Source organism: Anomalospiza imberbis, chromosome 1, assembly GCF_031753505.1.
Source record: "Anomalospiza imberbis isolate Cuckoo-Finch-1a 21T00152 chromosome 1, ASM3175350v1, whole genome shotgun sequence".
NCBI lineage: Eukaryota > Metazoa > Chordata > Aves > Passeriformes > Viduidae > Anomalospiza > Anomalospiza imberbis.
The window spans coordinates 109,294,081-109,306,241 of record NC_089681.1 but is presented as its reverse complement, the minus strand read 5'-3'; the positions used below and the strand labels follow the sequence as shown (position 1 = coordinate 109,306,241).

The 12,161-nt window shown below is 35.5% G+C and overlaps 1 protein-coding gene across 6 annotated transcripts in view; it reads left to right on the top strand.

Moving 5' to 3' along the window:
* The window catches only part of ATP2C1 (ATPase secretory pathway Ca2+ transporting 1), a 67,314-nt gene that overhangs the window by 53,657 nt on the left and 1,496 nt on the right, over positions 1-12,161 (top strand). For 5 of the 6 annotated variants that reach the window (XM_068205385.1, XM_068205391.1, XM_068205400.1 and 2 more), the window contains 9 exons: positions 625-675; positions 1,475-1,641; positions 3,178-3,246; positions 4,923-5,039; positions 5,800-5,947; positions 6,551-6,646; positions 7,426-7,567; positions 8,442-8,572; positions 9,172-9,243. In XM_068205385.1, coding sequence (XP_068061486.1) covers positions 625-675; positions 1,475-1,641; positions 3,178-3,246; positions 4,923-5,039; positions 5,800-5,947; positions 6,551-6,646; positions 7,426-7,567; positions 8,442-8,572; positions 9,172-9,243 — 993 coding nt within the window. The remainder of the gene's footprint in view (positions 1-624; positions 676-1,474; positions 1,642-3,177; positions 3,247-4,922; positions 5,040-5,799; positions 5,948-6,550; positions 6,647-7,425; positions 7,568-8,441; positions 8,573-9,171; positions 9,244-12,161) is intronic. The other variant, XM_068205379.1, reaches the window with a different exon arrangement.

The window sequence follows — 12,161 nt, the reverse complement described above, 5'->3', positions numbered from 1 at the left end:
TGATAGCTGTATACAGTCTAAACTGATTGGTGAGAAATCTAGCTCTTTTGTCAGGTTTCTTAAAAAGGAAAAATGCTAACTGTATGGATATTATGGAAAACTAAATTCCACATGCTCAAATTTCAATTTACAGAGAAGTCCAGAGACCAAGAAAAATCCGAAAAAAAAATCTGAATTTTTAATTATCTTTAAAAGTTCAATTGTTAATAATATGCTATAAAGTAGTAAAACTGAAATATCCTGAGTAGCTTGTCACTTGTGCTGACAAGGAAAAAGGATGTTGATTGTAGAGTCAGCACCACAATTGCCTGCATGAATTTAGTCAGGAATGCCAGCAGCAAGCCATTATACCTCAGTTGCTTCATTATTTTAGAAGGCTTTTAAGTTGCACTTTCTGTCTTGAAATAAGTAGCACTAACTTTGTTTACCAGAACACACTTTGAATCTTCTCTAAAATTAATTATTTCATTCAATTAAAAACACAGCTCACTGTTGCTTCAGCTTAAGAGCTAACAAGAATACAGTTGGCCTTTGATTTTATTTTTACCCTCTACCTTAAGAGAATCCAATGCAATTCTTTACATATCTGAAATTTTCACCACTACTTCATTACTCTTTTAACAGGTTGCAGTATTCTACAGAGCCAGTCCCCGACATAAATTGAAAATTATAAAGGTACGTCTTACAGAGGCTCAAATGCTGGACTGTTGCTGTGGGTATTGCCTATGCTGCCTTTACTTAAACTCTAATGCTACACTAACTATACTACACACTAAACTATGCAGTGTGTCAAGATGAAATCAGATGTGCATCTGATTTGGCAGTGAAGTGTACTTGAAAATATTACCTAGAAAAATGCGTAGTGCCCACAAGGAGTAGGTGGGTAACGTTGTGCTTTCTTCTATGTAGGGAGCTGGGGATTGATTCAGATTTTGTCATGTTGCAGTGACACAATTCAACTAGGAGCTTGAAAGAATCATATTTCTGATACTTGTCAGATGCGATAAAAGGGAATGAATTTCAAGCCAAATCTGTGGCAATGCCTCTATTCAAAAGTTAACAAAAGAAGGTAGCAAAGAAGGAGGGACTCAGTGTAACAATTGGAAAAATCAGAAAAGTAACAATAAGGAGAAGTCAAAACACTGAGACCATAGGGATGCATGCAAGACTTATAAGAAGGTCATAATGGTAATATGGAAATACAATATCTCCTATCTTTCTCTAGCATGTTTTTCTTTCCCCTAAAGGCACATTTTTATATACCCCAGCTTTAAAATTTAGGCTGTCTGAATATATAAATGGAAGTTTAACCCAAAATCTGTAGAACAGAAGCAGCTGCTTTTTTCTTTAGGACATTATAGTGCAGCTATAAGAAATGGGGGAGGTGGAGCAGTGACACAAACCTTGTATCTAGAATAATTTTATAGGATGGGTTATTTCAATCCCTGATTTAAGTTCTTTTCCCTCTCTTTAGTCCCTGCAAAATAATGGTGCTGTGGTAGCTATGACAGGAGATGGAGTGAATGATGCTGTTGCTCTGAAGGCTGCAGATATTGGTGTAGCCATGGGACAAACTGGGACAGATGTTTGTAAAGAGGCAGCAGATATGATCCTCGTGGATGATGATTTTCAGACAATAATGTAAGTGGCCTTTATGTACATATCTTGTACTGTATAGTTTAATGAGATGTTGCCTGGGTTAAACAAATAGAAGTTTTCCTGAAGTTGTAAGTGAGCTTATAGCGGCTGTAAATGAGTTTTCTGCTCAGTCAGGAGTATTAGCATGTTTGGAAACATAACTGAGGTGAAATTGTGAGTCTATTAGCAGTTAGTAAATTTCATTCAATTTTGTACTTCAGAAGCATAAAACTAATGAAAAAATGACAGCATTCCACTCAAGATTATGTAGATCTGTTTGTTTTCAACTCTTAAATGTGGTGATTTGAGAAAAGGAAAAAAAATATTAACTATTTAGATATCACAGATGAAAATAGGTTATTAGTTTCTGGTAACGAGCTGTTTGTACTTGTTCATTTTTGGTTGGTGTATTTCAAAAAGAGCTTAGCTAAACTTTTCCTATTTTGACTTTAATTCATCTGACTTTTGAAGGTAGTGATTGTTGACAGAGCTGAACTGCTGTCATTTTGAAATTATGTATCGCTCTCAGAACACTTCAGTTCCAAAAGTATGACATTTAACCCTTGGGAAGAAGTGAAATGGAGAAGTACAGTATAAGAAAATCTACCTATGTAGCAGTATGTCAGAAGATGATCTGAGGTTGTCACACTAATTCAGCCAACAGAAATGTGCTGTTATGCAAAAACATAACAGAGAAGGGAATCATTTTAACATAGGCAGAAGAGTACATAGGAAGGACATCTGTAGTAAGTACTTTACATGGACTTGGTGAGGTTTTTGCTGGACTGTGTTATCCAATTTTGCTCACTTCATCAAGAGAGTTCTCAGTAGGAGAGAGAGAAGTGTGGTGAATGCTAAGGAAAAAAAGAAGTATGAGCTTCCATAGTTTTACATATTTCCCCCACCCTTTTAATTATTTTTAAGTCACTGAAGGAATGCTGTTTAAGTATTGGGGGAGTGTAAGAAAAAAATCTGTTTCATTTGCAGCAAAGCAGGCTTGATTTGGGTACCAGAAAATCCTTTCTCACTGCAGTAATTGTGATAATGTGATAGGCAAGTTGTGACACATGCAAGGGATTGTGAAGATGGTCTGTACATATTTCATTCTGGTACAGGAGGAATACATGGTCCTCTAAAACCATGCTGTATTTCTGGGGTTTTTTAAAGTGTGTGTGTGGGGGGGGAGTTGTTGACCTTTTGGGTTTTGTTGGTTTGTTTTTTTTTTTTAATTATCTGACTTAATTTAGATCAAAGATGGTTGTGAATTTTGAACATAGAGGAAATCTTACTCTAATAATTACATTTTCAAAGTTAAACATCTGGAAAAAATAACTTAGGATTATTCACAATCACAGAATAGTTTGAGTTCTTATAGTCAAGATGAAAAACAATGACTGCCAAAGTTAAAAGAACCTCAGCTCCATTTGTTTCTTGCTGGTTTTATTGCTGCTTAAATTAATACTTTTTATGGTTTGTTTTAAGCTTTTCTTGGCAGTAGATTCACTTGTATTGTAATGTAATATTTGTTTTTAATTGCAGGTCTGCAATTGAAGAGGGTAAAGGAATTTATAATAATATAAAAAATTTTGTTAGATTTCAACTGAGCACGTAAGTTTGAAAAGCTGTCAGTATCAGAAATTTCTTGTGAATGAATCAAAGCATGAAGCAGATGCATAAATTCATGTTAATACTGTAAATTTCAAGTAGGATGCTGATACACTGTGCTTTTGAGTTTTCACTATTTTGTGTTTGGTGGCTTGTTTTATTTTTAAAGACCCAGAAGATAGTGCAGTAAACAGTGACATGTAACTTTGTCACGGTTCTTCCTGTTGAGATGTGTAAAGTCAGTTACTGAAGGGATAATGAGAAACAGCAGAGCTGCCTCTGGGTCCCTGTTTAAGTGAGAAGCTGGTAGTCAGTCTCTCCTTAACCAGTACATGTATTCAAATGGAGGAAACCAGGGAATCAGGAGGTTAGTTTTTCTGAAATCCGTGTACTGGTTTGTGAAATGAGCTAACTATATGAAGCTGACTTCCTTTTCTTGCACATAAGGATTCATGTGCTAGCTACATAATGTATATTTAAGACAAGAGGACAAGAGTTTATTAAGCCTTAGTTTCAAATTTTTTGTGAGTTTATCTTATTGGATCTGGACTCAGGGACATGTTTTTTCTCTTCACCATGTCATTAATGTACTTTTTTGAAGCCTTCATGGCATTTCAGAGTGGTCTGAAATCTGTGGAAGTTAAAAAAATACAACAAACAACCAAAACTAAAACTGCAAATAAAACAAACCCTAAAAAGCCCCAACCCACAAACAATAAATACCACCCAAAAAACCCTCCAGAACAACACAAAATTCACAACAAAAACTCCCAGTACAACAAAACCCAGAAAAGACCAATTTGTTTACCTGCATAAACACTCTAAAAAGTGACACATTGTCTTACCAAGTGTCCTGTCTACTCTTACCAAGACTGGACTAGGAATCTGCTGCTGAAAAATAACTAATCACAGATGTTCTAAGAAAGTGTGCTTACCTATTTTTGATGAATCCCTTTGGTTTTTTTCTGTCCCTCTTTGCAGGGAGAGCATAATAGGGTTCAGTACAGTGCTAAATTTAGAATTATTGTAAGCCTTACTTTCTTTTTCTTGGTTATGAAACCTCTTAATCTTGCCCTGAGAGCAGTTAGTGCGTACTTGTTTACAGAGGTTTCTAATGCCAAGCTTGCAGCCAGCTAATCTGTTTTTCAGTCTTTGGCCTGGCCTTCTCATCTAGCTAGTAATGAGGAGTGGTTGTAGGTATTTTTAGGGAGCTTGAGTAGTACCTTGCCTTGACTGACCAGGCAAGCGAGGGACAGGTGCACAGATTGAGTTTGTTTACATCAGGAGTGGAAAAGCAGTTTATATTTCAATACCACATTTTGAAATTCCACTTTTGGCACAGGAAAAGTATAGGACCCAGTTCCCCATAAAAAAGTCAATTAGGTGATGGTGAGTGATAATTCTGAAATGTTACCTAAAAGTTTGGGGGGTTTAAAATGCAAATTTGCTGCCTTTTTATTGCCAGAACAATGCTGTTTTAAATAAGGACTGTGTCAGAGCGAGTATTTGAAAGGATTTCATGCTCTGCCTTTAAAGTTCGACTTACCATCAGTCATGATTCACACTGTCAAAATATGTATCTACTTTTAAACAGTTGAAGTGTTGATTACAAAGCAGTTATCAGTGGATCTTCAGAAATGTTCAATGCTGACAGTTGTAAAAATGGATTCTTTCAACAGGAGTATAGCAGCACTGACTTTAATCTCACTGGCTACATTAATGAACTTTCCTAATCCTCTCAATGCCATGCAGATCTTATGGATCAATATTATTATGGATGGACCTCCAGCTCAAAGGTAAGTAATTATTTTAACTCTGTTATGTTCTGTAGTCCTTTTATTTCAGCAAGGGAAATGGTTGCTTGTAAAGGAAACTGTGAAGTGTTAAACTTCAGTGAGGTGTTTCAGAAATAGCAAACTTTTCTCTATAACTCCCTGAAAGGTGGCTGTAGTCAGGTGGGGGTTGGTATCTTTCTCCAGACAGCAACTGACAGAACGAGAGGACACAGCCTTAAGCTGTGCCAAGGGTTGGATATTAGGAAAAGTTGTTTTTTTTTTTTTTATGGAAAGAGTGATAAAGTACTGGAATTGTCTGCCCAGGGAGGTGGCGGAGTCACCATCCCTGGATGTGTTTAAGAAAACATTGGATGTGGCACTCGGTGCCATGGTTTAGTTGAGGTGTCAGGGCATGGGTTGGACTTCATGATCTTGAAGGTCTCTTCCAACCCAGTGATTCTGTGTGAACTTTCTCTATGAACTTCAATGTTTGCAGTATGTTCCTGTGTTAATTCTATTTAGTTTGCTTTAGTGTCTAATTATATGGGGGCAGCAAGGATACCTAAAGATCCATGGATATGCCCATGACATTTGCATGCAGGGTTCTGGCTTCCCTCTGGGTTCTTCCTCTGACCCTCTACTGCAAGTAGATGGAGTGAGAGATGGTGAGAAACTAGCATTAAATCCTCTTTTTTTTAACTCAGAAAATCAAATCCTTATGTTAGAAGCAGTGAATTAATTTTATGATGATAAAAATGTAAAATGTTCTTTTAATTGTAAGCCTTGGGGTGGAGCCTGTGGATAAAGATATTATTCAAAAACCTCCAAGAAATCTGAAGGACAGCATTCTGACCAAAAACCTGATCATTAAAATACTGGTTTCATCAGTAATTATTGTCTGTGGAACACTGTTCGTCTTCTGGAGAGAGGTATGACAAAAGTGCAAAACTTAGAGCAGCAACAACCTAATTTAAAAGAAATCCTTTTTATACCAGCAGTTGGAATTCACAGTTAATATGAACTTAGTAGTGACTTTTGGCCATGCTTATTTAATACTAGCAGAGTAGAGAGGAAGATTTTCAAAACAGTTGTTGAAAAGCGAAATACAGTTTTATTCCCCAATCTCTATTTTAACACAGACTTTTTCAGGCTCCTAGTCTACTTTGGAAACTTTGCCCATAGAAAGTAATTATGTAAATCTAACCAGATTTTCTTTTCCCAGTAGGGAAAAATGTGGGAACATTTGGTAGTGCATCATGGAATTCCTGTTATTCCATGTGCTTTTATAAATATTGGTCAGGAGGCTTCATTTAATCATAGTTTGGAATTACAAATTTATAAAAATTACAAGTGTGTAATATTTGCTGTATGATTTAATAAATCAGCTTGGGGCAAACAAGTTACTTTTGCTTCCATTTCCTAACTAGTAAAACTTATTTTAGAATTATTGTAATAATTTTGTTTAATAAACTTTGTTTAATTGTGGAGGGTTTCAAGCATACTAAAGCCATTTCATTTTATTTTGTTGGCAGTTAAGAGACAATGTAATTACACCACGAGATACAACCATGACTTTCACCTGTTTTGTATTTTTTGATATGTTCAATGCTTTGAGTTCTAGATCTCAGGTAAGTGATTCATATTGTCCATTTACACAGTATTAACACAATAATCAGAGTTTTCTTTGAGGGAAGATCTTGCTGTGTTTGTTTCAAGTGTATCCCTGCAGAGTTACTTCACATCTGGTATTAAGCTCAGAGTTTCATGTATTTACTAGGTAGGATTTCTTAAATTACAAATAAGATAATTACTTAATTTGTTTAAATTGGTGGTGTTCTGACAAAAGTAAGAAAGTTGTTATTAAGAGGTAAAGTGTGATGGTTCCTTTGTATTGCTGTGATTGTTTTTTTCTCTTCCTGGAATTTCTGTCAGTTCAGCAGCATTACCAGAATGTGAAATTTCTTGAAGGCTTTTGTTTTTATATTTTGTAATCCTAAACCCATAGTCCAAGGAAAATTTCTGAAACTGTTCTGTATTTTTTATCTGTGTAAATTTTTTCATTTTAAGGAAACAAGTCTGAAATTTTGTGATAGTGTACATTACTACATTTACTGTAATTTGCAGTCTTATCTTTTATGGCATAGTGTAGGGGTAAGGTTTTTCTGATGAACTGTACTTGTGGAATAGTGGGATCAATATACAAGTTGTTGACTATGAAGACAAGACTTGTAATCTATTTACCAGGGAGAAAATGCAATTAGCCTGTTCAAGAACTTGTTCTGGATTATCTAAGAGGTCAACAGTAATATTTTAGATTTTTCTAAAAATTTTGATGAAAAGAAATTGTATTTCCTTGTCTAGATAATTAAGATTACATGTACCTTGTAACATATTGATGTTTTTACAGACAAAGTCTGTGTTTGAGATTGGGCTTTGCAGTAACAAAATGTTCTGCTATGCTGTCCTTGGATCTATAATGGGGCAGTTATTGGTCATTTACTTTCCTCCACTTCAGAAGGTTTTCCAAACAGAGAGCCTGAGTGTCTTGGGTAAGAACGGTTCCCTTTTCAAAACTGTACATTAAGGATTAATTTATAAATGTGGTGGGTGGTGGTTCTGTAAGAGCACTTTCTGGCTGTTTGCATACAACGGGAATGTAAGAAGGAATGAAATAAGTAAGCCTGATGATGCTTTTTGTTTTGTGGGTAGGGCTTTTTGGGGATTTTGTTTGTTTTATTGATTTGGTTTTTAGTTTTTTGAATTGTTCTAGATGTTTTCTTTGGGAACCATTACTTAAACGCATATGGTATGTAACTGATCAGTGTGTTCTTAAATTTTTATAAAGGTGCTTATTTATTTGGGAGTTTTAAATATAAATTTTGTTGCAGGCAAAATTATTGACTTTGTAGGTTTCTGAGCACTGTTAATTTAACTAGTTCACAACTTTTTTCTCTAAATATAAACACCTTATTTAGAAATCCTGATCATTTACTATTGATTGCATTGTCATAGGGTAAATAAACAGGAGGATTTTAAAAAGCTATATATACATAATGCTGTTGGCCTCATTAAGACTTAGATTTATTACTTCTGTAGTTTTCTGGAGTTAAGTGATTGTAATGAAATACATGTATTAATTGTAGAATAATTTATGATGATGATATTTTTCAGAATTTAATTATGTTGCTGAAAGTGTTTATGAAATCCTTTAAAAGCTTTTAATATCTTATGTATAGTTATGATTTGTGTGTAAACCATGCACGTTAATCTTCTGGGCCTGCAAAACATTGAATCTTGCTTCATTTCTCCTGAACTTTGCCAATGATTGGGAGAAAATTTGAAAGTATTGTAAGTCTCGTTCTCTTTTAAGTCTGCCCTCAGCCTTAAGTAGCAATTTTAAAGAAGGCTAATTATCTCTTCCAGATTTACTGTTTCTTCTGGGACTCACTTCCTCTGTGTGCATAGTGACTGAGCTAATAAAGAAGTTTGAAAGAAGCAAGGAAAAGATCCAGAAACGTGGAAGTTCTTCTTCATCGACTTCGTCTTTTCTTGATGTATGATGCATATTGCATTCTTGTGTTTGCAAACTTAGCGATTGCTGTCTAAAGATGTTGGAGAAAGCAAAACACTATCTGGAGGATAAAGAAATCCTGAGGGCTTTTGACAAGTCCTTTGTTTCACTGGCTAATGACGAACTTCATGTTTCAAGACTGTTTAGAATTTAACTTCCAGCTGTGGAAGTAACAAATGAAATTATGCAACTTTGGTAACATTTTTCCTCAAACATAAACTTACTTTTAAGATTGAATGGTATTGTGGGGGGGAGGGGGCAGGGGTTAATTTTAAGAAAGATCTAAGCCCAAGTCCAATTTTCTGCACTTAAAAGATGTAACTGTGTAAAATCCTTCTCTTAAATATTTTAGTTTGTTTTTATTTAAAGCATTGTACTATTCTACTTTTATGGTGATGGGACTTTGCTACTAATACAAGGGTAAAAATATTTCAGAGGCATTCCACTGGATTTAGAGTCTGTCACAAGAGTGCCATATTCTAGCTACTGTATTTATTTACTTTATCCTGCAATGTGTAAGCGGCTCAAGTACCTTGTGCTACAGTTTTTTTGTATCCCAAGTTTGGTTTTTTTTTTGCACAGGATGTGACCGCTGTCGGATCACTGTTTTTCTTTTCTTTTTCTGTGATTGAAAAGCCTATACTGCAATTTGAAGTAAATGTTTGCTTTTCTTATAAGTGTGTCGTCTCTTTGTTTTAAAAGAAACTGGCATTTACATGAAGTGAATGAGCTTGTTTTCATATGATTGCAGGTAAGGTTTTGTTTCATGCCTTGTTCCATATTAACTTTAGCTTATGACTGTGAGATCACTTGAGTGATTTATAAGACAGAAATTATTTGTAGTGTACTGAATTAGAAAATTAATGCAATAATCCTCACTGGGTGAAAAAACCCCATCCCTCTCTCAAAGAAGCTTCATTTTCCTTCCTTCTTCCTTCCTTCCTGTTCATAAGAAAACCCCTTTTTCTTGGTAGGGTAACTTTGAATTTTAACCCCCAGAATTACTTTTAGAGCTAGAAAAGCATTATAATAGATTTGTTTTGACATTGTAAAGTTATTTTTAATATATTACAATGTCTGAATACTCTTAATATTCACTAATTGGAAATAGTGCTTTTCCTCAAAATAGTCTTGCCCTGTTGTCATCAGTGTCATCTCATCATCCTTTCAGGAAATACAAGGAACTATCACCTAAAGCATCTTGAAAACAGGATGTCTAAAGATCACTAGGGGAAGTCAAGGCACAGTGGTATCTCATTCCCTTGTAAATTTGTGCATGTGTGTCTCTCCTCAGTGTAGCCTGAAAATGTGACAGTGGCATTGGCTGTGGCCCATGCTGTCACAGTGGTCATCCTGTCATATGAAGAGGAATTGTCAGGAACAGACACTGGGGTATTTCTGCACTTGACATTGAGACTTGCCCCACATGCCATGCTTGAAAACGCAGTATGAATTTCCCTGCTAATGTTACTGGAATTGTAATTCTTCCTTTTGCCTGTAGGATTCCTAGGCTTTGCCAGGAAATGGGGCTGCAGACAGGGCATGAATGCACATTCAGTCTGCTTTATACATGCAGTTCATCCATGGCTTCTCCTGACTCTCAATATGTCCATAATACCTGGACTACCAATGTGATTGTGTAAAGACAAAGATCCTGTAGCACCTGGTCCTCGTCTCTTCCTGGGATTGTTACCACTGAGCTGGGAGGGCCTGAAAAACGTGACCTCTTACAGAAATGCTCTCATGTCTTCAAGCAAAAGTTTCTTACTTGCAGCAGTTCTAGTTCTGCCTTTTAGAAGTTGGACATATTTGACAGTTGTTGAACAATTACTGTCTTTGGCAAGTGGGGCTGTAGCTGTTCAATATTGTAGAGTATTCAGTATTTCAATAGAATTTCAGAACACTTTATTAATGAATAATAAGGATTTTATTAATGAAGACAGATAGTAAAAGCTGACCGTGCATGCTGATGAAGAATCTCGAATAAACTTTGATTTTGTGAAGGGACACAGCTATAGCTTTCACATAAGTCCTAACTTGTGGTTGATATTCTTCTATGGGATTTGACTGCTTTGTGCTCTGCTCTTGGTCTTGGAGTCTCAGAAATCTAGGTAAGTACCGATGAATGCTGGATTGTTGTTTTAGCTTGGAAGTGTCATTGCCAAGTCTTTAAACAAATGTTACCAAGTGCCCCTTTCCCAGCACAAATCCCACTTTCTGACTAAGGATGTCACTCTAAACAAATAAAATTTCAATCTCTTAAGTACAATTTTGCCTTATTGCAGGGTAGGCTTAGTTGAATGTAGTTCACTTAAATATGCCAAAGGTTTTGGTGCTGTGTATTCCAATGGAAGGCAAAATACTAACAAGTAATAAATCTAGTTCAATGTCATTATATATAAAACATGCCTGGACTGAATTCCGTTGCCATTATTTTGGCTCCTCTTGTGATTCATTACCACTTTACAGTAGGTTTGAGAGATTTTTTTTTTTCCCATAGCACTTGAATCAATAGTGGGAACTCTCCATAAAAATTAAGAGGCATTTCTCATGGGATAGAAATAAGCAACAACTGAGGAATTTACCTGCTTCTATTGAAGCATGGAATAAAGAATTTTGGTTTAAATAAGTAAAAGCCCTTTATTTTTTAATTTTCCTACAAAGAAGATGGAAGATCTATAATGAGTCAAAAAAGAAAAGTGTAGTACTTTAAATTCTGCATGGTAATCCTAGAATCAGTAATTGCTTTTTTCAGCCTACAGGACTGGGTTTTTCAATGAGTGTGTATCATTTCATTAGCAATAAATAACAGCTGAGTTCTGCATTGAGAACATATTTCCACTACAGTAATTCCTAATTGAGTCAGCTTTCCCAAGGGTATTCTCAAAATGCCATGTTGGTCATAGCAGTGTTTTTATCCCAAAGAGGAATATTTGACCTTATTCTAGTCTTCTGAATTATCTAATTGAAAATATGACTTCTTATGAAATCTCAAGAATTTTTATGACCTCCTGTAGTTTTCTGATGTGGGATTCAGAGTAAATGAAGATCTCTCTTCTCAGCAGCACTAAGAAAGTGGACTCAAATACACCTGTATTTTTATATTTAAGACTTATTATGCATGTGACTGTTTCTGATGATTAAAAACTAGGGAATTACAAGCTTGGTAAAATAAAACATATGGGCTCATAATAGAGAAGAGGATGATTTGGACAATTAAGAATTTCAGTTTTACTTAGTAAAATCAGTAACTGTAACCCCTTTCTCAACTTTTAAATAAAAGTCATCTGATGGAAATGTGATGCTGTAGGCTGCTGTACGTAGAAACCTACAGAGAAATGGACTGTGGTGTTGTTGGGTACACGTGCCATCTGCTGGTAATTCAGTAAGTAGCAGCTTTTGTACTGGAAAAAGATCTTGCTAGGACAGGCTGTATCTCAAAGCTAGTTTTCTCTTTAATGTAACATCTTATAGCTCTGTTCTTTTCTCATTGGCTATTATTTGGGCAGTATCAACACTCAGCTGTATGGTACAGGAGATCTTTCCTCTAAATCCTAAGATACGGTGAGTTA